Raw genomic sequence first — 27820 nt, 5'->3', positions numbered from 1 at the left:
TACATCAAGGTAACCGAAACAAAACACATCAGAAATCTGTACATTATAAAATGTGTGACAAAATGACATCGGTTACTCTTTGGCATTGCGAAGAAATCAAGCTCTAGGTTAGCAAACTTTAAATGACCAGACTGCGACTTACAGCGAAGCTCATTCTCAGATTACTTCGAATTCGAACTAATTAAGATTTATGTAACTTCTTTGATAGGCGCTTAGAAGTTGGAGTACTAAGTAAGGATAAGAATTTAAGGATGAACAACTTCTTTATTACAATTAAGGGCGACGTTTCGGTGTAGGTTCTAACACCGTTACCAAGCAAGTCAGGTCTATCACTTGCTTGATAACGGTGTTAGAACCTACACCGAATAATAAAGAAGTTTTTCATCCATAAATTCTTATCCTTACTTAAGATTTATGTAGTAATGACATTTGTTGTTTATATCTTATGTTCTTCGCGTTTTTATATAAAGGAATATTGTGCAAATGTCGCTGCTGGGTATTTGTTTATAAACCCTAATTGACATAGGTTATACCATGGGTACAATAATTATGCCCAAACAAATACATTTCTTAACTCATTTTATGATGAAAGCTTGATTGTGTCAATATTGCCACTTTGGGTAGAATCCCCCAATCGTGTTCTTGTTGCAGAGGTTTTGTTAAAGTGTACCCGAGGTGTACCTCTCAGCTTTCTGCAAACCTGCTATGTTTGTGACAATTCAGATATCTCTGACAATATATACACAATGTAGTAAAAAAATGTAACTTGACAAAAATCAGTTTTCTAGTAAGGAAATTATGTGAGAACATACAAATTAAAGTTGTTTTCATGATCAAAATGTTCATCAGTTAAATCTCTACTCCACTGTCTAACACCTGGGGTCCATCTCTACTCCACTGTCTAACAACTGGGGACCATCTCTACTCCACTGTCTAACACCTGGGGTCCATCTCTACTCCACTGTCTAACAACTGGGGCCCATCTCTACTCCACTGTCTAACAACTGGGGTCCATCTCTACTCCACTGTCAAACATTGGGGGTCCATCTCTACTCCACTGTCTAATAACTGGGGTCCATCTCTACTCCACTATCTAACACCTGGGGTCCATCTCTACTCCACTGTCTAACAACTGTGGTCCATCTCTACTCCACTGTCTAACAACTGGGGTCCATCTCTACTCCACTGTCTAACAACTGGGGTCCATCTCTACTCCACTGTCTAACAACTGTGGTCCATCTCTACTCCACTGTCTAACAACTGGGGTCCATCTCTACTCCACTGTCTAACAACTGGGGTCCATCTCTACTCCACCCTCTAACCACAGGGTATCTGACAAATAAGGTATGACCGCGAATGATGCACACTTAAACTATCGACTCTGTGCCCATAATGACAGTGCACATTATTCTGTAGTTAGATAGAAAATTAATTCAGCACCTATTGGACACATCTTCATAATTATCCCCGACGTTCACACGTTTGGCCCTCACTCCATGAAGGTTCAAACTCCAGAAATATCTTACAAAGTAAAAATATACTTTTAACCACACACATCCACATATTAATATCTGCAGATAATACTTTACAGGCATCAGGATATGTTTCAGTAGTCACGTCAGTTATCTCCCTTTCCTCATCGGCCCAACAACGTGTATTCGCCTGAATGTTGGATTCATAATGTTTAATTAAGTATTGTACCACAGACAGACGCTTCAACATAAAGCTGAACATTTCAGCTCGGGTAGTTTGTCATCTGTCGTTTTTATCTCGTAATCTTTCAATAGTATGCAAAGATACATAGTGCATCTTTATGTATGACTTTAAATATTCACGATTACACTAAAAAAGAAAAAAAGACTCGCATACAGTTACAGTGATAGGATCCACAGCTCAAAGTGGCTGTAACATCATACAATCTACCGGTAGGAGCAGGTCACGTTTAAAGTTTTCGCGAACACCTGGCTCATCACTGACTTACATCGATTCATTCATAGAAAATATGACTTTGACGCCCAATGGAATCGGTGGATAATCGAGCCGGGTTAATCTCTGGCAATGACGTCATATATTTATATGAGATCGTCTTCATGATTTCTGTACTCTGCAGACCCTGAGGTTATTTCCCTATGTGAACTAAGATCCTGATGTATTTCATTGTAGGAAGCCTTTTTATGGTGGCATCACTTTTGCACTTTTGCTTTAGACGTGGTGCATAAACATGTTAATGTTTGTGTATTTCTTGTTTAATGCATCACTTAGCAACATTCCAGCTGTAGAACGGCGGTCTGTAAATAATCCAGTCTAGGCCAGACAAACCAGTGATTGATATCATGAGCATCGATCCACGCAATTGGGATACGATGACATGGATCATCTAAGTCAGGGAGAATTACTACCCGATCCCGTTAGTCCCCTCTTAGGACAAGCATAGTCGCCTTTTACGGCAAAGATGGGTAGCTGAAGATCTGTTCTACCCCGGGTCTTCACGGATTGCTTAGTATTTAGTTTGCTGAATATGTCTTATCCTTACCCGACGGATCGGATAGGCTGCCATGTTATAGCAAACAAGTGAATGTACTTAGTTAATGCTGAAATGCGTTTTATTAATAGTTATAGCAAAGCACATGCACTACACGCGTATTGGTATTTTTTTCAAGACACCGTTGTCAAAACACTCCTGCGCGTACATGTACACAGATAATCGAGAACTCCTGAACCAGCGAACAAGCTGATAGCTGAACAACATGCGTCACCCTGAACCTATCAGGTTATCAACAACACAATGTAGGGTACGTGTGGATCTATTCTTAGTAATTCTCTATGCTACACCTCTCTAACACAACCTAATCTCTTACGTCGTATGGCTTCTCGGCAATTTTGTATGTGATAGCGGTGCGTTGAAAGCGGGTTTTGATCCATGAGTAAATAAGTTTGGTTTAACGGTTGCTAATATCTCATAGGAATATTGCTGACCACGGAGTTAAACCGCAAACAACAAGCAGCATACATTACACATTCTCATTAATAATATTTGAGACATATGGTGACATGATGTGTTCAGCTATACTTCCCTTCTTTGGCTCAAAAACACTCTTTTTGCGAGTTAACCTTTAATCTCTCATCACAGACAATACTCCCAATATAATGGGTTTAGGGAACATGATACAGTAAGAAGGATCTATATCTTTGAAACCAATGTTGTTTATCTTTATCAGGTTATATCGAGGTTTTTTTAGAAAAATTATATTTTGATAAGTTTATGTCATAATTGATAAAACATGATAAAGATAATAAAGGATGATATAGTGAATATACGAAATAATAACAAACATTAGCGATGTCACTTTATCAAATTACATCAAATATTTATTATAAGCCTATAAATACACCATCAAATGTAACAAATGTTATATTTGAGATAACACTTTCTTTGTAAAGTACAAATTCTAGTGCTGTGTTGGGTGAGTGTTTGGCCATGGAAGCCGTGCCAATTAACACTTGTCAGATGGGTACATAAAGTACGTGATCGAGGCGACCAGTTGTCGGACTTTCATTTTTGTTGAAACCTCGGTCGTTGAGTGGGTTAGATCGCTGACTTTTTGTGCTGGTGATTAGGCGCCTTGCTCTGGCAGTGTGGTTTCGAATCCCGGATGGGGCTCAAGCCAACAAAGTACTAGAATCTGTACTTAACAAAGAAAGTGTTATCCCAATAATAACATTGCTACATTTGTATATGATGACAGAGCATGGAATAACAAGTTCAATGTCCTATTAGTAATTTTCTTATAAGTATATGTTATTTGTCTTATGTTGGTAATGTTTTAGCCTTTCTAAATATTAAAATCATATTAAGTGTTGTTAAGTAGCAATCTGAATAAAAAAGAAGAAATTGTATTCTGTTTTAGTTCCGTGTTACCACTTTTTATATGCTGCTATATTTATCTACGATAGCGGACATCGAATCAGTATCACTGCCATCACTGGCGCACTTTGCAAAACGGAATTAAAATAAAAAACACAAGAAGCGCAGGTGATGGTCGATAACATACACAGCTCCACATATAATTCTAATAATAGTCACTGTGCATGTGTGTATCTGAGTTCCTGTCGTATCCCACTTCTGGCTGCTACTTACCTCTTCCGTCCAGTTCCAACACATTAGGATCAATCGCCACTTTTAACAAACCTTAGTCGATATAACTGGAATACTGTTCAAAGCGTAGCCTCATCTCATTCACATGTATACTTAACATACATAATAACATAAAATATAAAAAATGACATGTCTCAGTAGCGGAGTCCGTAGCATATCGTTGCTAACATGCACATCCAGATCCGTGGACAGATAGTCAGGGAACCTGTCAAATACAAACAATACATACAATGAATACAAATGACATTTTGAATTACAGAAGTAACAACAATCAACTGATCATTGCTTTAGTTTAGGATTTTCTCTCCGTTGATATCAGTTATATAACATAATTCAGGTACAGATGAGCATTCCAGTAAACACATTTCTTAGGAACCATTCAATGCAACATATGTGGTAAATTAAAAGGCCATTTATTATCCTGACAAATGACGATGCATTCTAATGTTTAATTCGTATATACAAACACATTTATATAGATCATATTACGATAGACAATGTAAAAAACTTTAATGTGCTTTTTGCGTGTTGTGCTAGTAAAGAAATTGCCGATCAGTTTGTTGCGCTGCTGTCATATTGCAATGTCAGTAGAGAGCGACTGAATGTTGTTTAAGCCCGCTGACAGATTCCAGATACATCACGGAATCAAACCCTGTTAATACAAGAGTCTAGACCAGCCAAGATATAATGGCAATGTTCCACGCCGTTACAATAAACCAAATCAACGAGCCTGACCATTTTAGTCAGATCATAAAGGCATATGTTACTGTGGAAAAGTTCCATCCTGATATCCCCACCCGGCCACAGTGATAAATACCACATTGATAGACAACATAATTACATTGTACATCTAGTTCTCAAAGCAGAAAATGTGTGAATGATATTGGTAGAGACAACAAGATGACAAGCTTAAGCTACTGTGGTTGGTTTTCTTTCCGTTTTACTACTGCTGTTTACAGGTGTTTGTTTGCCCTTGCTCATACCTACGTCGTACCTATGTCGTTTTACTACTGCTGTTTACAGGTGTTTGTTTGCCTTTGTTCATACCTACGTCGTACCTATGTCGTTTTACTACTGCTGTTTACAGGTGTTTGTTTGCTCTTGCTCATACCTACGTCGTACCTATGTCGTTTTACTACTGCTGTTTACAGGTGTTTGTTTGCCCTTGCTCATACCTACGTCGTACCTATGTCGTTTTACTACTGCTGTTTACAGGTGTTTGTTTGCCCTTGCTCATACCTACGTCGTACCTATGTCGTTTTACTACTGCTGTTTACAGGTGTTTGTTTGCCCTTGCTCATACCTACGTCGTACCTATGTCGTTTTACTACTGCTGTTTACAGGTGTTTGTTTGCCTTTGTTCATACCTACGTCGTACCTATGTCGTTTTACTACTGCTGTTTACAGGTGTTTGTTTGCCCTTGCTCATACCTACGTCGTACCTATGTCGTTTTACTACTGCTGTTTACAGGTGTTTGTTTGCCCTTGCTCATACCTACGTCGTACCTATGTCGTTTTACTACTGCTGTTTACAGGTGTTAGTTTGCCCTTGCTCATACCTACGTCGTACCTATGTCGTTTTACTACTGCTGTTTACAGGTGTTTGTTTGCCCTTGCTCATACCTACGTCGTACCTATGTCGTTTTACTACTGCTGTTTACAGGTGTTTGTTTGCCCTTGCTCATACCTACGTCGTACCTATGTCGTTTTACTACTGCTGTTTACAGGTGTTTGTTTGCCCTTGCTCATACCTACGTCGTACCTATGTCGTTTTACTACTGCTGTTTACAGGTGTTTGTTTGCCCTTGCTCATACCTACGTCGTACCTATGTCGTTTTACTACTGCTGTTTACAGGTGTTTGTTTGCCCTTGCTCATACCTACGTCGTACCTATGTCGTTTTACTACTGCTGTTTACAGGTGTTTGTTTGCCCTTGCTCATACCTACGTCGTACCTATGTCGTTTTACTACTGCTGTTTACAGGTGTTTGTTTGCCCTTGTTCATACCTACGTCGTACCTATGTCGTTTTACTACTGCTGTTTACAGGTGTTTGTTTGCCCTTGCTCATACCTACGTCGTACCTATGTCGTTTTACTACTGCTGTTTACAGGTGTTTGTTTGCCCTTGCTCATACCTACGTCGTACCTATGTCGTTTTACTACTGCTGTTTACAGGTGTTTGTTTGCCCTTGCTCATACCTACGTCGTACCTATGTCGTTTTACTACTGCTGTTTACAGGTGTTTGTTTGCCCTTGCTCATACCTACGTCGTACCTATGTCGTTCTACTACTGCTGTTTACAGGTGTTTGTTTGCCCTTGCTCATACCTACGTCGTACCTATGTCGTTTTACTACTGCTGTTTACAGGTGTTTGTTTGCCCTTGCTCATACCTACGTCGTACCTATGTCGTTTTACTACTGCTGTTTACAGGTGTTTGTTTGCCCTTGCTCATACCTACGTCGTACCTATGTCGTTTTACTACTGCTGTTTACAGGTGTTTGTTTGCCCTTGCTCATACCTACGTCGTACCTATGTCGTTTTACTACTGCTGTTTACAGGTGTTTGTTTGCCCTTGCTCATACCTACGTCGTACCTATGTCGTTTTACTACTGCTGTTTACAGGTGTTTGTTTGCCCTTGCTCATACCTACGTCGTACCTATGTCGTTTTACTACTGCTGTTTACAGGTGTTTGTTTGCCCTTGCTCATACCTACGTCGTACCTATGTCGTTTTACTACTGCTGTTTACAGGTGTTTGTTTGCCCTTGCTCATACCTACGTCGTACCTATGTCGTTTTACTACTGCTGTTTACAGGTGTTTGTTTGCCTTTGCTCATACCTACGTCGTACCTATGTCGTTTTACTACTGCTGTTTACAGGTGTTTGTTTGCCCTTGCTCATACCTACGTCGTACCTATGTCGTTTTACTACTGCTGTTTACAGGTGTTTGTTTGCCCTTGCTCATACCTACGTCGTACCTATGTCGTTTTACTACTGCTGTTTACAGGTGTTTGTTTGCCCTTGCTCATACCTACGTCGTACCTATGTCGTTTTACTACTGCTGTTTACAGGTGTTTGTTTGCCCTTGCTCATACCTACGTCGTACCTATGTCGTTTTACTACTGCTGTTTACAGGTGTTTGTTTGCCTTTGCTCATACCTACGTCGTACCTATGTCGTTTTACTACTGCTGTTTACAGGTGTTTGTTTGCCCTTGCTCATACCTACGTCGTACCTATGTCGTTTGGCATGTTCTGTTCTACCAGGCGTCCTGAGACATTCTGATGAGATGTTGTTACCGGAATTAATTGAAATGGAAACCAGTCATGTATTTCGGGATGACTCACCATATGACAGCACTAGCATGGACGTGGAGGGCGAGTTATTTGAGTTCTCCTTTTGAGTGCATATTCCAGATATCTGCATGCACCTTAAGCATTTTGGTGCACATGACACAGAACACATGTCACCATAATATCCATCTGGACATCTCTTGCACGTGCCTTTGATGTTGCACTCCTCGTCAAGACATCTGTTGCTGCAAGGGGACTGACAGTCCTCGTCCGTCCATCCCTTCACGCAACCTTTGGTACAAGTAACAGATGAGAGCAGTTCGTTGTAGATGCAAGTATTGTCTGCGCAATTCCTACACTGTATGTCACACTTTCTTCCAATAAACCCTGGCTTGCAGCGACCACAATATCCCTGCAAAATATTGCATCTATTCACCAGACAGTTTTCTGGACATGGTGTATCACACGACAGGCCGAACCATCCATCGGTGCAACCATGATGACATGTTCCTTCATCCTGGTCACATGCGGACTGCTCACAGGTGCTGCTGCAGAGTCTCTCACACTGACGTCCCCATCGCCCAGGATCACACCCCTCCAGGCACTTCCCTGTGTCCCGGTTACAAGACCTATTGCCAACATTACTGACACCACAGTTGTGAGGACATGGTTCATCACATAATCGCCCATACCATCCGTCTGTGCAACCAAAAAAACATGTTCCTCTATCTTGCTCACACAGAGATTGCCCACAAGTGCTGGTGCAGAGTCTCTCACACTGATGTCCCCACCTACCAGGGACACACCCGTCTAGGCACCTCCCCGTGTCACGGTCACAGTGCCTGTCCACGTCAAAACTTACACGACAGTTCAGAGCACATGGTCTATTACATTCATCTGAGAAATATCCAGCCTGACACTGTTCACATCTCCCTGTGTGTTTTTCACATATATCTTTACATCCTTGACACTTCTTCGTGCACTCAGCACCGTACCATCCAACGACACATTCGATGCAGGTACCAAAATTGCTTCGAAGACAGTTGTCTCCACATTTGATAGTTGACTTCACTACAAATGAAACAGAATTAACAGTGGATTATTGTAAGAGACAGAATTACGTTAAAGAATCACATTACGGCTAGACATTTTCCGGTACGTTGTGATTTCATATGCTCTATTTCAATTTTCAATTTTCAGTATTGAGTGAGCGAGTTGGATTTAAAGTACAACTAAAGAGCGTTTTAAGCAATTTGCAGCTTGATTTGAAACTGTAAATATGAAACGATTGATGCTGTTTCACCTTTCCTGATTGAAGTAAAGAATTTCACTTCATGAAAACATTAATGAACACATTTCCCTGCATTGTCGTCAATTTCAGTATATTGTTAGGAAGTGAGTAAGGTTTAAAGGCGCATTGAACTGTAAATGCGTATTCCCTCGAGCGTGATCGGCTGTCTCGTCAGTAGTTATTTTAAATGCAATGCCATGTATGTACACAACAACGCAAAAGTTTGTTGTCTAGTTCTGCACTAAAATTGCGAATAATCCGCGGGATAGTCCGCGGATAGGTTGCAAATAATTCGCGAATAATTTGCAAATAATTTGCAAATAATTTGCGAATAATCCGCGGATTTCTACAAAAAGTATTGCTTTATGGCACTAATTAGGAGTTTTATTGGACTATCTCGCTGCAACGCGTAGCGGGCCATGGTAATCGTCTCCATACATGTACAAAGTACTCTATGATGCTACACTGTGAATGGACTGCAGGTACATTTGATAAATACATGTAAAAATATTCCTACTACAATAATGCTGTCACTAAATATTCTTATTGACATGCATATTTGATGTATGATCAACTAGCATATACTTATGCAGTGGTTTGCTGAAAACCACTTTGGTTTTAGCACAGGTGATGTATGTACATGTACATGTACTTGGGTTAAAACACATAGCATGTACATGTATGGAGGGACGTCCTGATTAGTGTGGCCACACAGTTAGTGTTGATAACGATATGAAGTACATACTCCTACAAAACTGATTATTATGTACGCATTTGCATTAGACACATCAATTCCCATGTTATTTAAATTAAAACTAATTATAACATTTGGATCTCTCTGTGTGTAACATATGATAATGAAGTGTCATTGTGATATAACAGTAGAACTTGTACATTCCAACCCTTTCACACGTACTGTACAGGCTATTACGACCAGACGGCCAGTAAGACAGCTAGTTATCTTGTATTAGTTTTAATGTGTAATGTATAATTAGTCTGTTTTGTACATCAACTGTCGTCAGTGAACCCAAGTAGTTTCCTACACCTCAACATACCCTTTTCACTGTATGTTTGGTCACGTGTGCCAACAAACAATATTTGTGATAACTGATGACTTAGCTACCTGTATCATGTATGCAAATACATCTTCCATATTGTGTCCTGTGCGGTGTGATGCCAGGGTCAGGTTATCGCTCATATCACGTGACGTATTTCACATATTGCCTATTAAAGTGTATACATGGGGCAGATAAATAAGCTTTGTGTTTTTCTCTTGATATTAAACAGCGCATTCAATTAATGCTTTCGTGAATGTGTGGGGTGGTAGTCGAAGCATTATTTTGTCAGGCTAAAGTTCGGTTTGATGTCCCCTAAGAGTACAATGTGAACCTGCAATCTGGTGATTCTACATGTATACGCATCCTGCCGACATAGTGCTGGACTACTTAATAACGCGGTGTGTATCAATATCGTGTTTAGAGTGATCAGTTCAGCATGGCACATGTGGCAGTGTGGCAACACAATGTACATGCATAATGCGTACAACTCTCAGGCGAACATAACTGTATAGGGATTAAAATTAAATGTGTGTGTGTACATATTGTTAGTTTATGATAAATAAATAGCAAGGTTTGGTTGTTCTGACGTTTTGTCCCTCATATTTATATGCCGAGTTGGGATAAGCCATTGAACTTGTTTTGTGATTCAGTTATCATCACCTCCCTTCTAGGAACATTTGATTTCCATCTATGTTCATTGTGCTGGAGAAGTTGTACACTATGATACGTAACCGGGTCACACACACAGGTGATAACAAGCTCCAACAATTAGTACACTTGGTTTTGAGTTTTCTCATATAGTACTTTACACTGAAGGTATATACCATGTACATCGGCAATATTTGTGTGCGGGTATGCTCGAAAATTGGTGATATATTCCGCTGATTGATGAAAAACGGAGTGAATATTGGGACAAGAATGCAACTTTTAAATGCATTGCCACTTTTGATTTGAAATTGGGAACAGTTCAGAAAAAACAACACCTTTTTATGACAATTCCCATGTTTTCACAAGTACGTTGTACAATGTCTAAACCGTATATGCTCTGTTGCTATATTAGAACATACACAAACATGTTCATTGAGTGAGTGAGTGAGTGAGTATGGTTTTACGCCGCTTTTAGCAATATTCCAGCAATATCACGGCGGGGGACACCAGAAATGGGCTTCACACATTGTACCCATGTCGGGAATCGAACCCGGGTCTTCGGCGTGACGAGCGAACGCTTTAACCACTAGGCTACCCGACCGCCCCTCATTGAGTGAGATCCTTAAGAGCAGATATTGTATATAGTTATATAATATACACATTTTGTTAACGATTTTTTATTTGTTCACGAATGCGCGTTCATGATATTAGTAATGATCGCAATTCATTGTAACTGTCTCTCTGTATTGACTAATACCTTTAGTGAAATCTCTTCTTATAATTAGGTCAGTTTACTCTTAAATACACAATGTCACTCGCCCAAGAGAAAGTATCTAATTAGAGAGTCGGCCTAATTTACAGGTGAGTGAATACCTGCTCTCGTTCAATTACAATCTGTCACACTACGTGTGAATAACCAGTTGTGCAGGTGTTGCTGTGGGCAAATACCTAGTCTGTATATATAAGAAGAATAGGGAAAAGCTCTTACCGTAAAGGACAACAAGGTAACCAAGATGAATAGTGAAATGTTCTTACCGTAAAGGACAACAAGGACAATCACTGAAACGATAATGAAAGAAATATAACGTCCATGACAATTTATATATCATTTTGTTTTTGTTGTTGTCTGTTTGGGGATGTAAAGACGCCTGCTAGTGTTCCTTCCGACGTAATCAACTTAATAGGACGTTGACAACCTTAGGAATTCCGTTTTCTGTCCAACATTTACCTGTTCCATAAAGGAAGTTAAAAGTCATAAGAAAAGTGTCGCAGATTTAGTCTAATGTACAGAACACCTTCATATATATGTTTGAGAATAATAAGAACTCCGCTTGAAAGAAACACACTTCAGTATTTTCTTAAAGGGTTTTAACTTACAAGCAATAAACATTGCCACCAGTGATACGGTCTTCCACATCATGAGGATTTTCACGGTATTATGAGTGAGCTGAAATTGAAAGTCAAAATGCGGAATGTATATAATGAAATTTGTATAATGTCATCTATTCCCGACAAGAAAATCTATTTTCGCAGAGAGGCATAATAGTTTTCCTAACACTTTCATGTCCATCAAGAAACAATCATCTGATCAGGTAAGTATTTACATATTGCTAAACTGGTTACAAGTACATCAAGCGGATACGCTTGGTACTGAACCAAGGAGCCGAAACGTCACCCACGAGTTACGTCCCTTAGCTGCCAGGTTGCGCTGGTTGAAGGTTCTATTCCACAGTTCTCCTAGATTCTGACCCATAGCCCGTAAAGGACCGACCATTTTATATATTCAAATGAAGCATTATGAAGCAAGTATAAACTCAGAAATATCATAACAGCATACATCATAACATGAGATAAATATGTTATTTGACAAGGAAAGAAAAACGTTCTATTGAGTACCATGTTTCTTACTGATAATCACCATTAAAAAGTATATCCGGCATTAATATTACACTCGTGTAAGATATCAGTTGTATTTTTTAGTCATCTTCACACCTTGTAGGGGCGGTCGGGTAGCCCAGTGGTTAAAGCGTTCGGTCGTCACGCCGAAAACCCGGGTTCTATTCCCGACATGGGTACAATGTGTTAAGCCCATTTCTGGTGTCCCCCGACGTGATATTGCTGGAATATTTCTAAAAGGGGCGTAAAACCATACTCACTCACACACTCAAACCTTGTCATTCTGTGACCTTGCCCTTCGAATCGAATCGAATCTAACCATTCTCGCAGTTACTTCGAGATCTCTCGACCCCTACTGATATTACTGATGGAAATTAAAGTTGATGTGACATGATGTTATGAAGTACGGGATTTAGGTAACGACATGAAAAGGAGCGGGGATCTTGGAAGTTGGGCATCATCGAGTTACACTGCACTAGCTACGCTGAACATTGGACTACAATCGGCAGATTGACGGCTGTTGTCGACAATGTGCACGTCACTAACCTGTGGAATATTACTAAACTTTTAGGATTCATTTCAGTGGCTTGTGTCCGTCATTTTCCCAAACATAGAGCCGCGGGACCCCGGGCAGTGTTTTGAGTGCCGTTGGCGTAAAGGGGAAACTAGCTGTGAAAACTATAGGAATGGACCCCTGAAAACCAGTGATTACACCAGGTGTTCGCAAAAAGGACAAGCATGTCCTGCCCTACCGGTAGCACCCGCCATTCACACAAGTTGCATAAAAAGGATGCATGTTTGACTATTTTGTGTTTGTTGCCTGACGCCGCACAGTTGTACTCCTGTCATGGACGGCGGCCTGTACAACAACCAGACCATCCAGTGATTGATGAACCAGAAATTCCAATGACCCGAGAAGGCATTTGCTGATTTTTTAAAATAATAACAACGATATATTAAATTTGAATTACGCATGTTGTGTATAAGTGAGGAGATTCTACTGCTTGTGAGTGAAGAAAGACGTTTGCACAGCAAAAAAAATGCAGTTTCCGGTATCCGGATACCTGCCGGATACCACCGGACACTTACCCAAAACGCGTCCGGGTATCCGGTTGCAGATACCATACCGGATACCAGATCCGTGGTATCCGGCATGGACACCTCACCTGAAAGTATGTCCCCTGGAATCCGGGTATCGGGCACCGGATACCTCACCGGATACCTCAATCTGGGTGTCCAGGGATCCGGCACCGGATACCTCATTCTGAGTTTTCAAAAACATGTCACAATTTGGGGGGTGCATTTTGTTCAATTAAGTGTGAAACACCTAAAAATATATTGGAAACTAACCATGAAAATTGAACATTGCTGAAGGTATCCGGCAGGTATCCGGTAGGTATCCGGATGCAATTTTTCGAGATGTCTTTCTCCTAGTAAATAATGTTAGCCTGGGCATAGCAGATAGCTGTAGTAATATTCTGTGTTATTTTGGTTGTAAATATCCCCTTAATGGGCAGGTACTTTTGGTGTAAACATTTTTCAAATTCATATATATTTCATTTTAGATGTTCAGCGTATTAAATGAAAAGCATTCAGTCCTGGTATGATGGTATCCTTACATTTCATCTTCATATTCCCAGTTTGTTCTAGCCTAGTGGTTGAAGCGCTCGATTCACCACATCGGTACATTGCTTGGTATCACGCATCATGATATTGTTGGAATTTTGCTCATAAAGTGACATAACACCATACTCACTCTGACAAAAAAAATGAAAGTCATTGGCTATGTGCTCACTTGGGCCTTTGTTCCTGGTGAGAATAAAAGATTATTTTGGAACTGTATCAGTACTTGTTACATCTTGACAGACGAGTTTCATTGAAGTTTGAAACAGAATATCATTAACCCAAATGGGTGCATCCACAGAAAACACCTAATAAAGTACTGGTACATAAAAATATCAATGTAATTTTTCTACTGACATGGAACTAAAAACTTCATTCAGTGAGCTGAATTAATTGTAGGAAAACATTCAGGGCATTAGTATATTTGATATATGTTAGCACCTATGTTATGAATGATCAATATCATATTTCTTTAAAGAAGCAAAACAAAAAAAATTGTTAAGATAACAAATCATATTTATTGATTTTATGACATTTCATTGGTTCAGTAACCAAAGGTGTTTGCAAGAACATTAAAAAACAGAAACAGATGCTTCAATGCCATTTTCTAAATAAACAAATCAGTCAAATCTCAGAAGAATTTCAAAGGAGAAGAATATCTAAAGTCCAATATGTTTGTGCAGTAAACCACAAAAGTCATTCAGATTTGTATAGTCAGCATCAGTGTACACCACATAAACATAGTCTCACTGCTGTGGTATTAATTCCTTTAGACTTGATTAATGTCGTAATAAAACAACCTACAGAATCACACTGATGTGGCATTATTCATTCAGAATCATCACTTTCTGAGGTGAACCTGGTAGTTGTTCTGGGGAGGATTATTCATCACCCTGAGAGTCCTTTGTATGACTTGTCTGATCTGGTGTCATTGTGAAATCCAGGTGCCTGAAACAATTTATAACATCTTTAAAATCTTGTTATTAAAAATATAAGAAACACACATATATTGACAAAGGGTAAAAAGTTGGTTTCTCAATGAGTAAGGTAATGACAGTTTATCAAGCAACTGTTAACCAATGTAAAAAAGCCATAGCAAACAGTAAATTTTACAGAAAATACAAAATTGTAATTGATCTTCTGAAAACAATTCCTGTAGTGCCATAAGGCAGGATTACCTGAATTTTTCTCAAATGTTTGCATTACATCAAAACATAAGGAAGGGTAAACAAGGCTATGCAAATTGCATAAAATAGGTTCTTATACATGAAAACATAACTACCGTATTTGATGTAATAAGCGCCTCGCTTTAATAAGCGCCCACGGGAATATTTGCTAATATATTGGCTAGTGAACAATCCCAATTAGCACCCTTTCCAATTGATCAATGTATACAAGACTTATTTATTTGCATATAATACACACTCGTGGGTGATATGCACCCTTAATTATGGGGAATTTCATTCTGGAAAAATATATTTGTCGTACATTAACATTCCAGGCTGCCAGCATAAACTACGAAATTTTGAGAGCGCCCTGGGCGCTTATTACGTCGAATACGGTATTCATAATTATCAAAACTTTCAATCACACAAGTCATGTAAGTGATCTCAAAATATTATATAATGAGTGTGCAAGTTAGTATAGTTCCACACAGCTTTTAGCAACATTCCAGCAATATATCTGCGGGGACACCAGAAATGGGCTTTTCACACAGTACCCATGTGGGGAACAGAACCCAGTGCTTCGGAGAACGCATTACCCACTAGGCTACCAAATACAAATATCATCTCAAATACAAACGTAAGTAACATTAGGATTTCATACAACAGATATTTTCACCAAATATCAAGTCACTATACAACTGATTGAATTACTGATTAGAGAAGCAAGTACATATAAATGTAGCAGCTGAATCAGGCTTAATTTGAATCGTTCCTTGCTCCAGTTGCAATGGGAGCCACATTGAAAATAATTATCTCACTTATTATTGATAATTAATATCTACCATTAATTGGTAGGCCAAAATAGACACTGATACAAAAAATCAACTGAAAAGAACCACCTGAACAATCGACTAAAAACTATATATATTACATTTAGGGGACCTTATTTCGGCTGCTGGCAATAGCATGGGCGGAGAGGGGGGGTGCTGTGGTGCGCACCCCCCTTTTTATTTCGAAAATAAATCTTTATTTCTGTATAAATTACCACCAAAGACAATAAATAGCTGTACAAAAAGCTGTATCCGCCCATGATTAGTCATGAGTAAAATCATTATCATATTTTTATCATTTATCCTATCTTTAATTAAGATTAACAATAACGGGAAAAACTGCCAAATATATTGGTCAAGTGTAATCATAATTTAAGTAGTTCTTTTTGGTTTTGGAACCTTTCAAGGGTCATTGTAAATATATGTGTATTCCTATTTGAATACTCGTTAGATTGTTATAAAGTTACACAGTATTGCATCTATTGTCTGTTTCTAAATACAGTGGAACCCATCTTTGACTTGTGTGACATAATTGAATCATACCCCAAGTTCATTATGCATTGTTATGCATCTGCACAGAGTGGTCAAAGCCCTTGTCACACACATAGTTTGCTACAAGGCAGAATCCAATAAGTACAGTTGAGACATCAAGTTGTATGCAGACAAACTGTCTGATAATCTCAAGCATGGTCTTGGTAGGATCAAGGGATGTAGCTAATCCTAAATAAACATTAAACAAATGACATAATCTCTTCTACAGAACACTTGATTAAAGCCTGCCCCACCTTTGATGTTTATCATCTCGTTACACTCACAACACCTCATTAGCAAGATGAACTCAATGTCAACTCATGGTGGATTAGGGATTAACAGGGCAATTAGAGTCAGGTGTGTATTATCACTTGCAATTATCTGTTAATTACTTAATTGAGTAGTGACGGCTTAGTTAGTTTCCAACCCCACTGACTGCTATGCTACTTATCAAGTCAGTTTACTGGCAACATGTTTCTGTGGACCAAGGAAATGTATCTTGCCAGATACTTAAAAAGTTCTACTCATAAGTAATAAAATAATGACAGTTTTGATATGCAATTCTCCCTACAAAGACATTTAACATTTGATATACATAAACTGTCTGTTGAAACTATGATGATGCCAATATACAAGTCGCACAAAACAACTAATACTGGTACCTAGCCAAACATACATAATTTTTATACGCGTATACATGCACATGCTTGTACATATATACCTCTACTGGCACATCACACATACAAACAATCATTAGATGGATGTAATCGTTCAAAAATATTTTACATACACAAACAAGTGAACAGATTCTGTAATAGCATGGTTAATATTGGGAGATGTTTAATCATTTCCATTTTCACAGAATCGAAGGCATATCCTTTCAGGACTCAGATCAGCTTGCAGTGATTTAAATTCACATAAAAATTATTAATGTCAAATGACCTATCCCACATGTGTGGCACCTGTTATAAAAATACCATTCAGTACTTATTTGTGTGTCCAAATTATGCTATTATTTGAAATAATAGGTATTATTATACAGCATGGATATAAGAAAGCTTTATATGGAATTGCTGAAAATTATGTACAGGAAAACATTGAAATAAATCAATCAGTACGTGCATTTATCTCAAAATCAGGTAGATTTAATCAATATGGACTTCTCCTTCATTATCTACTTATAATCAGATGATTACATTATTGCTCAACTGATAGTTTGCAATAGTATAGAATTAGTATTTTATTAATAATTATTTTGTATTTGAGCATCATTTAGATAAGCCAATGAAAAAAATATATGTTTAAAACACATGTAGTAGAACATATTGCAATAGTTAAGACCCGAAAAGAAGTTATGTGTAGGATCCTCAAAATGGTATCCACAAGAGCAGGTTGTAGAATCATGTTGGTGTTTGTTGTTTAACTCTGCACTCAGCCATATTCCCGCTAAATGACGGCGGTCTGTAAATAATCAAGTCTGGACCAGACTATCCAGTGATTGACATCATGAGCATCCATCCACACAATTGGGATACAATGACATGGATCAACCAAGTCAGCGAGCCTGATCAGCCGATCCATTAAGTTATCTCTTACAACTAGCATAGGTTGATCATGTTGATGGGGACTAACTTCAACCTGGAATTCCCATGTGAGTATGTATGCGGCTGTTAGCTTTGTTTGATGTTTTAACGCCACACTCAGCAATATCGCAGCTATGTGGCAGGAATCAAACTTGCATGGGTCTTCAGCACGAAGAGTGAACGCTTCAACCACTTGGCTACCCCACCACCAAAAATTCCCCCATGATAAAGTTGTCATCATGGTTATTGTTCAGCTAGTTCAAGTGAAAATGTTCATACCCTTAAAGGGGCACTGATCTAACGCAATCCCCGGGACTGGTTGTTGCCTTTGTTATTGTTTTTTCCCCAGTGAGTACCCGGATGATACTCAACGCAACTGAGCGGGACTAGAGACTGGGCTACCGTCTGCAAGGACAGCTAAATAAACTTGGAGGCTGGAGGCAATATTTGTTTTACGCATTTTTGCATAAACACTGATTGGTTAACTGTGATCTATAAAGATTTCGACAAAGGGCGCATGTTAATTAATTTAAACACACAGACAAAAAGAACGGCGGAGCTCATCGGATGTCGTCATTTGGAAATACCCCAGATGGTTATAGTTTAATTCTAATAAAAAGTATCCATGCAGTGAAAGCATTTTCGGATTTCGGCTTGCGTCGATAATACGATTACTACTCCCTTGTTGTCATCCACGTTTTCTCGTATAACCCTACACTCGTGTATTTGTCGTTATTTACTTGATGCTCAGTTAATGAATTTATTACAGGTACAATTAGTGGTAGCACCACTTAGATTACCTGACAAAGGTTTCCATTTGGCATTTATTGTGTCTGGGGTAATTATTCAATCTAAATCCAGGTTTGAAGTGAGGTGAAATGTGTGTTATGTAATATACACGTGGCAGCCCAGCAAGAGATGAATGATCAGTTGATTTACTTTTTTTTGTAAATCAACGGATCGTTCCTAGTCATCAAAGGATTAACAGAAAATACGTTGATTGATTAATCACTGTTATCTTGCACAGTGGATATGTCGAGAGTGAGTGTTTACATGTCTAGGTTTACTAAAACAAAGGGAATACACTCATATCATGGCGTGAAGTGCCGATGTAAAAACAACATACTTTGGTCAAAGGGTTAACTGATAATACGTTGATTGATTGATAATTGTTATCTATCACTCAATGGATTTTTTAGGAACCATGGACGTTATGAAAATAGTTGTCACGTGGGCTTTCTCAGCCGACCATTGAGACTTGACACCTATGTGAAACACCTGAAACAATCTAAGTGATCAGTTGAGAAACGAACACGGGTTATTATATCCCATAACGATATATATATTTTAAAATATTTGATTGTTACAGAGACACGTGAAATCGAATAAGTTTCTTTGTACAGCTGCAGACGAGTGGGTTATTGTTCCTTTTGGTGGATATTCACGGATACATTCCTCGAAGAAGGAAGCTGCCTAAAATTTATACACATAAATTTGGTAGGTTGTAATTATGATATTTGCATTTTGTTTTTCCTTCATTTGAACCGATTCGTTCTTGTTTCTCTACGTCTTGGTTGGGAAATTCTTCAATGCGCGATAGACGTTGTTTTCACAGGTCTTCTCTTTTGTAAGCGTGTATATATTACCGTCAATTTGTAAAATGTGATTCTCTCAGGCAATTTATAAAATGTGTAAATATTTCAGTCATTTTGACTAAAACATCTGTCCTGATTGATTAAGACGATCAAAAGAGCCTACAAACATCACAACAGATTATTATTTAGGATTAGAAGCCAAACAACATAGAAATGTACTTTTCAACGTAACATTTTCAGTCTACCCATAAAAGTGACTAATGCGCTTACGAATGGCGCAGCAGAGGTCGCGAACTAGTCTAGATTTCTGCTATACATCCGGGTACTCACTGGGAAAAAACAATAACAAAGGCAACAACCAGTCCCGGGGAATTGCGTTAGATCAGTGCCCCTTTAAAATGTCTTATCTTCCACTTCACGATGATCTCTGATGCAAAACTTCCCTGTCATTAAAGCTGTTCTTGATTCTTCACATCTGGAAAAATATGTTGAGGCTATTAATCATCTCACAGAGTAAAGGGAGTATATGAAATAAGACAGTGAGTGACATTAGCATACAAATTATCCAGTTAAAGTAAACATATTTCTTCATTATATACATAAGCAAATACTAACATATGATAGACAGGCTACTTGTTATATAAAAATATAATTATATCCTGATACATTTTCTTACATGTTGGCTTTAAAAGTTAATGTGTCACATGTGACAGGCTTACATGTGGTAAATTACTTTAATACGTGATCATTGTAATATTCACATATTCCTTACCTTAATGTGTCACTTCAGCTGCCAGCATGACCTCAGCTGCAATCTCAATATTTGGCCAATTTTGACGAAATGACCGATCGTGTTCAGTGTATAAGCTGGGCCTCGTCTCTAATATAACTTGGCGCAAGTTGACGACGCGCATAGAGAGCCGGGAACCAGCTTATGTCGTGTTAAACTGGTTCCCGGCTCCCTATGCGCGTCGTCAACTTGCGCCAAACAATATTGTGATATTAGAGACGGGGGCCCAGCTTTGTGTTAACCCGGAACAAGCCATTTTACCCATATTCCCCTACGGTCCAGGGCGCCATTTTAGAACATGGATGTAAACAAACCTCGTGTATCGATATACACGGTGATGCTTGATTACGATAAGCTTACCTCGTGTATCGATACATTGTTCTCATTCACCTCCACCACGGAAATGCCGGCCGAAGTTCCTCTGAGCCATCCACAACGCGGAAGTCAACAGTATTTGGAAAGGCGATTGGCAGCAAATGCGGATGCCAGGTACGTAGCAGGGCTTCGTGACCTTATGATTTCTGTGCAGAGATCTTATGGAACGGATTGATTTAGATATTTTCCTGCTCTACATACTTTACCGTAAACGCCAAGGGTCCTTTTTAAGTACTATGGTCAACTGTTTGTTATGACGACAAGGATTTGCATAAGGGGCATAATGGATTTGTGGTCAAAACAAGATGATCCAAATTAGATCCGCTTTTTATAGATAATGAAGAAAAGTACAAAGATCTAGGAACGATTATTAACTCTCGTGGGATGCTAAAACAGACTATAATTTACAATAATAGCAACAAAAGACTTTACTTTTTTTACGCTTAGCATATTTTTATAATTACACTGTCCTTGTTTTGTATAAGCTTCATAACTAAATAATTCAATATTTCATGGAATGACTCTGACCTTGGCGAGGATCTTTTTTGCAACAAGTGATTCCCTATGTAATGTGTATGTTGAATGATCCTGGCTTTGTTGTCAAATAATTGTTTGACAGTTGTTAAATATGGGATTATGTTTTATCACTGAATGTTTGGGATGAAATATTTTAATAAGGACAGTTCTAAGTTGGAAACTCAACTGGGGCCTTTTCAATTGAATTCAATATACAGCATGTACAGTTTGGACATTTCTGTAATGTGAATGCTACTTATGTTTGCAGAATGTCTGGATGAATGAATGAGTCAGTCAACTGCACAGCATCAATGGAAAAAGGGAAGCCATGAGGAACAAGAGAAGAGTAGCAGTGAGTGGTAAATATTTGAAATTATTCTGTTTGGTTCATCATGTCCATGTAGCTATTCTGCAAATATTTCTTCAGTTTGCTTGTTCTTTATCACCTGTTGGCATGGATGGCCTAATTATCAAAGGCACCACAACTTGCTGTGCATAGTTGCATCTCTTGGGCTTGATCTAGGGTAGCATCATACACTTGCTTGTGGGTTTCATCAAACTGGTAAACATGTAAGACCTGCATCACTTCTGGCTTTCTTCCCATTTCACTCATTTAACACCACATCCAGCAATAGTTCAGCTAAATGACAAGGATTATAAATAATCAAATCTCAAATCTCAACTAGGCAAACCAGTGATTAATGTTATGAGCTCGATCGAGACGCACCGATGATGACTGTTATGGACAACATCCCACGTTATTGGGTACGATTACGAGCGATCAATGAGCCCACTTGCTACCTCATCTATTACTTTGGCTTGTATGGCAAGCATTTTTAAGAGATGTCAGTTAATGATTGTTTCAAGTCATCAGCATGGAACAATATATATCTCAAATGTTTGGTATATAACAAAACTCAAAGATGATAAATTAAGTGAATTTGCTGCCTTTTATCTGTAAGTACATGTTGCAACAATTCTTTTCTATTGCTACAATCTTCATACATGATTTTGCAGAAACTGAAGTCCAGCTTGAGATACCCGGATGACTGGTTGACAGTCTGGAAGGACCCTTCCAGATATCCGAAGTGATAGGCAGACAGCGATGAGGAGAATCCTGTTATTTCAATGGGGGCCTACCAAGAAGTTATATCCCAATTGACGCTGGGACACACTCACAAAGGCTGGTCTGGCTAATGTGAGAAGACCAACCAATGCCAAGTCGTAGTGGGACCCTTCAAGGACGTTGAAGAAATTATTGTCTTTGGCCATGTGGTAATCACTTGAAAGGAATGACGTTTGCGACTACTTGTCTATAAATGTGGACACCAAATAGAATGTTCACAATTCTACTAACACAATGCAACTGGGATAGAGCCGATCTGACCTCCCCTCATCCTGGTTCCTGTTTTTCCATGGCAATATAGAAGGAAAAGGATGTTTGAGGGCAAGTAATTCTGAACTGGTGAGCATGGTCTGCTTATGCTTTCAAGCGAACCGTTATCCCACTCTGTTATGAGTATTGAAGAATAGGAGGAAATTGCATACTGCATCAGGAACCATCATGTGAACAATGTTCAATGTGTGATAGGCATATAAATAAAAGAAATTGATAATTTGTTTGTTGTTTATGTTTCTTTAGCCAGGTGTGTAAATGGGGATTTTCCAATATTTTGCCTCAGTTTGATAGCCACAGTTATCGTATGAAACCATGCATTGCTTGGACATCTTTGGAATAACACATTGATCTGCTATGTCAAAGGTCAATGTCATAGCCAGACAAAAAAATTGTTAATGGCCAAACTCTTCCTTAGGGCAGGGATAGAAGCTGGCAACAGGTCATCACTTACTTTTTATCCCCCCCGGCATATAATACTGGGTGATATAGCGATCAGCCAGTCTGTCCGTCCGTCCATCCGTAATCATTTCCTTTTCCGGGGCAGGATTCCCAAACCATTCAGTGTATTTGATCGAAACTTGGCAAATCTATCAGGCACATACTGAAGTGGTGCCTTTTGATATTTTGGGATTTTTTAAATTTTAAAAAAAAAAAAAAAAATTATGGAATGACGTTGGACCTAGACTCAATTGGGGATGGGGTTCGTTTCAGGGGCAGAATTCAAAAACCATTCAGTGTATTTGATCGAAACTTGGCAAAGCTATCAGGCACATACTGAAGTGGTGCCTTTTGATATTTTGGGATTTTTCTAATTTTTATTTTTTTAAATTTATATGGAATGAAGTTGGACATAGACTCAATTGGGGATGAGGTTCCTTTCTGGGGCAGAATTCGAAAACCATTCTGTGTATTTGATCGAAACTTGGCATTCATATGGATGCGACCATGGTGAATCTTTTGTGGGTAAACAATGTATGCTTCTTAAAGAACTTTAAACTGTTGACTCATTACATACAGAATTGCACATTTACTACTGTTGACTCATTACATACAGAATTGCACATTTACTAGTGGTTACTTTACAGACAGCTGCCGGGGGGTTATGTCATCTTTCTGATGACTCTTGTTCTCTAATGTGCCTTTTCCTGCAGAAGTCTAAATAACTCTTATACATATACAGTGATCGCTCGCTATTGCGCTCTTCGATAAAGCGCTACTTCGGTTACTACGCGCGGTAACGCATGGCTCCCAAAATTTATGTACACTTTTATTACTGATAGTTTTACACAGACATAATTGTATTGTTGCTCGTTGTTCATTTGCACATAACGCTTCTCATTGCATAATCAACCGTTTATCGCTGAATGGAGTTCTAATAATCTGTTTGAAAACATCCGCGGCAAGTCCCGGAAATACGATTGTTCAACTAGTTAACTTTTCACACTATCGACCTTTGATCTTAGAAGCGCATGCATGCAATAAAAGAGAACCACAAGCGAAGTTTATATTCTTAATTAGTGGGCAATCCAATTTGAGGCGACACTGTCACACACATGTAGTTGCTGTCACAACACGGCGGTCATTCATTTCGTAATCGCGCTTTCGTAACATCGCCTGGTTTTTTCCGTAGTTAAAACAAGCGATTTCATTGGATTAAAATTTGTTTCTAATGACGCTTTCTTGCCGAAATCTACTACAAGTTTCGTGATTGGTCAATTTTGAGCACGTGACCTCAGGCAGCCAATCAAATTATAGCTGTGATACCAAGTTCGTATTTGATAAATTTCAGAAGTTGGCGAAAGATTTTTGTTAAATCGTGTTAATCTGAACGTTTTAAGCAGGAAATCACGATATATATTAAAAATATGGAACTTCGCCAATGTATCGTGCTAGGTTACGAGCTGTGACAAAGATTTTTCATGCATATATTTTTGCATTAAACATTGTGTGCGAGCCGAGAATTCAAGGCGACGAAAGCCGAGATGTCATTTGACTTACATTACACGCGATCGCACGAAACGATGGAAATAATAACTTAGATGTAAGTTTGATTACTTTTAGATATATTTTTGTTGATTTTATTTATCACTTTGTATAATATATTTAAAGATTTGTTTAAAACGTCTTTATTTTGCTCTTTGATGTGGACCCGTTGTCGAAATGTGTGTCCGAGAATTTTATTTTCAATAACATCGCGGGAAATAGTGAATAATTTTTTAATTTATCGATTAAAAATGATAAATTGAAATGGAATACGTATTTCAGACATTGTGAAATGTGACAGATTTAATAAATGAATGATATTACAGGTAGATCTAGGTCCATAAAAATATATACTATTTTGATGTGACGTGAGATAAACACATATTGATGATTTGAGATGTAGTTTGTAGTTGTATATCATTGTCATATGTTTGTCAATATTATACTGAATGAAGCAATTTACAATTGTTTTTGAAATAGTCGCAACTGATATTGAAGGTCAAATTAGCTTTCAATGTCTTTCAGTAAAAATGTTCACAGTAACTGAGGAACAGCTCTCTTTAGTGTATTGAAATCTGGTACATGTCACCCTCAGAGTGACGCATATTGTGTTAATGAAGCTGGTATGCTCGTAACAAGTACTTGTACCTTTACAAATAATCATATTATCATCTCACTAGGACCAAAGGCCCAAGTGAGCACACAGTCGATGAGTTTATACTTTCACTCAGAACAATCTGGAAGTCTGAACATGAAACTTAAGGATATCATCATACATGTATTAGAACTGATGTTTGTTCATTAAACAGCTTAACATCTAAAAAGATTGAAAAAACTGTCTTCTCCAAAAGTACATGCCCATAGATCTCAACTTTAAGGGGATATTTACAACTAAAATGAAACAGAATGTTACTACAGCTATCTGATATGCCCAGGCTAACATCATTTACCAGGATTAAGACATCTCAAAAAATTGCATCCGGATACCTGCCGGATTCCTTCAGCAATGTTCAATTTTCATGGTTAGTTTCCAATATATATTTAGGTGTTTCACACTTAATTGAACAAAATGCACCCCCAAATTGTGACATGTTTTTGAAAACTCAGAATGAGGTATCCGGTGCCGGATCCTTGGTATCCGGTGCGGATCCTTGGACACCCAGATTGAGGTATCCGGTGAGGTATCCGGTGCCGGATACCCGGATTCCAGGTGGCATACTTTCAGGTGAGGTGTCCATGCCGGATACCACGGATCTGGTATCCGGTATGGTATCTGCCACCGGATACCCGGACGCGTTTTGGGTAAGTGTCCGGAGGTATCCGGCAGGTATCCGGATACCGGAAACTGCATTTTTTTTGCTGTGTTGAGAAATATATTTGTTTTGCAGCACAGTGGGGATGGGCAGTATTAATGCCCAAACATTTCTTTTGTAGTTGACTCAGCACAGATACATATTTTTTATGCGTTTGCGAACTTCAGTCCACCAGCAGAAACATCGACCCAGTTCACGTAAATACAAATTGTCAGTGCAGGAGATGTAAGGCGACGCCTTTGACTTCACTTCAAAACATGACATAATCTCCGACAAATCTACATGTGATCATTATAATTATGGATTTACCTGTTGACGTATGTAACTCTATTCTGCCAATATGCCGGCGTTCATTCTCGGGCCCCTCTTTCTAACGAAAGAATAGAGAACGCAGTCAAGGAGATCTAAACAAAGACAGCTATGTGGGTCAACATTATGACGCAGTTACATTATCGAGCTTCTCAATGAATTACCAAGAAAGTAATCTGACGACGTACCTTGCCCGATACTTGCCTGCCATGTGCGGCCTGCGTGCATGATATTGCGTTCAGCGACATTTCAAACATTCGATTAATTTTCTCGCTGAATTTACCATTCTGCCCGAGTGTGACCCAGATGTATGCCGTATGCTAGATACCAACATTACGTGCATGGTTATATATGGAGCGGGGAGGAAAGCCCAAATCGCGTACACCACTGTGCAGTGTAGCCGTGTGGTGAACCAACGTGCACGCGTTTGGCGCTGACAAACGAAATGAACTAAACATGTGACAAGACAAGTGTGCCATTTATTATGTAATAGTATATACTTAGAGAACTTCATGATCTTACTCTGAAAACCGCGGTGCAATTGAGACAGACGGAATGTACTTCCGGCATGAAGGAACACGTTTAGCTATGCTTACACTCCATGTCCTTCGAGTGAGATGTGGATTATATTTTTTCCGATAAATACATTATTTCATCACCAAATACATCAATTTACATTCTCGTTTGTCACGAGTGAAATAATAAGGTTTGACCTTTGTACTAGGAACATAAAGTTGATGTTCAATGGGAAAGGTAGACTAACATCTAGTCTCTGAAACATATTTCACAAACACAACAGTTGTAATAATATAATCAAAATGGCCACGAGACGTTGACGTTAGTAAAGCTAAACACGGTCATTTTGATGGAATGAGTGGTGTTTTACGACAGTCAGCAATATTCCCGCTTTTTCACGGCAGTCTGTAATCAATCCACTCTTGTCCGGCCAGACAAGTAACACATGGAACGATCCAACTCGTCTTGACTTCTATGATCTCGGAAGACACTCGGGTAACATTCTCCGTGAAAGTATACTAGTATTTCAAAATAATGGACATAGTATATGATGATTCCAGACAGTTGACGCCGCACTGAATTCCATCCAGCACGAGTATAGCTGACTGTGACGTTAAACAACAGTACAGAACACTGTCTGATGACAACTCATGTGACAAATGGATGTTTGGCTGGGTCCTCTATGCATTTGGAAATAAATCGTTGTCTTTTTCGGTAGATTGGCGAATATGGACAACCATTATCCATCCCAGTGACGGCTTCTCATATGGATAATGAATCACAATCAGTGAGGTTAGCAACTGCTTGATGTGTGGACATGTATTAGAAAACGTACATGAACTATAGCATGTACAATCGTCAGACAAACTGAAGATAGTGTGTATCTTTTATATAGAGTCACAGAGTGTTATCGTTTCTGGACATATGGGGGCGGGTGGGGGGAAGATATA

General features: G+C 38.8%; 1 protein-coding gene across 1 annotated transcript; it reads right to left on the bottom strand.

The window, feature by feature from the left end:
* Positions 1–406: 406 nt before the first annotated feature.
* On the bottom strand, positions 407–26924 carry LOC139479481 (scavenger receptor class F member 1-like). The gene is made up of 6 exons (XM_071262328.1): positions 26877–26924; positions 26543–26674; positions 11823–11892; positions 11481–11504; positions 7503–8519; positions 407–4361 (listed from the first exon to the last, which is right to left on the bottom strand). The coding sequence occupies exons 1-6, from the start codon at positions 26922–26924 to the stop codon at positions 4291–4293; spliced, it is 1362 nt and encodes a 453-aa protein (XP_071118429.1). The 3' UTR covers positions 407–4290.
* Between the last annotated feature and the right edge of the window lie 896 nt (positions 26925–27820).

Source organism: Haliotis cracherodii, unplaced genomic scaffold, assembly GCF_022045235.1.
Source record: "Haliotis cracherodii isolate W230 unplaced genomic scaffold, xgHalCrac1.p SCAF_4, whole genome shotgun sequence".
NCBI lineage: Eukaryota > Metazoa > Mollusca > Gastropoda > Lepetellida > Haliotidae > Haliotis > Haliotis cracherodii.
This window is presented reverse-complemented; position numbering and strand designations above follow the sequence as displayed.

Coding starts and splice junctions, on each gene's coding strand:
- LOC139479481 (XM_071262328.1), bottom strand. CDS start 26,924: ATGCCGGAAGTACATTCCGTCTGTCTCAATTGCACCGCGGTTTTCAGA. Junction 26,675..26,876: donor ATTGCACCGCGGTTTTCAGA/GTAAGATCATGA, acceptor GTTGGTATCTAG/CATACGGCATACATCTGGGT. Junction 11,893..26,542: donor GCAGGCAAGTATCGGGCAAG/GTACGTCGTCAG, acceptor TTTCAATTTCAG/CTCACTCATAATACCGTGAA.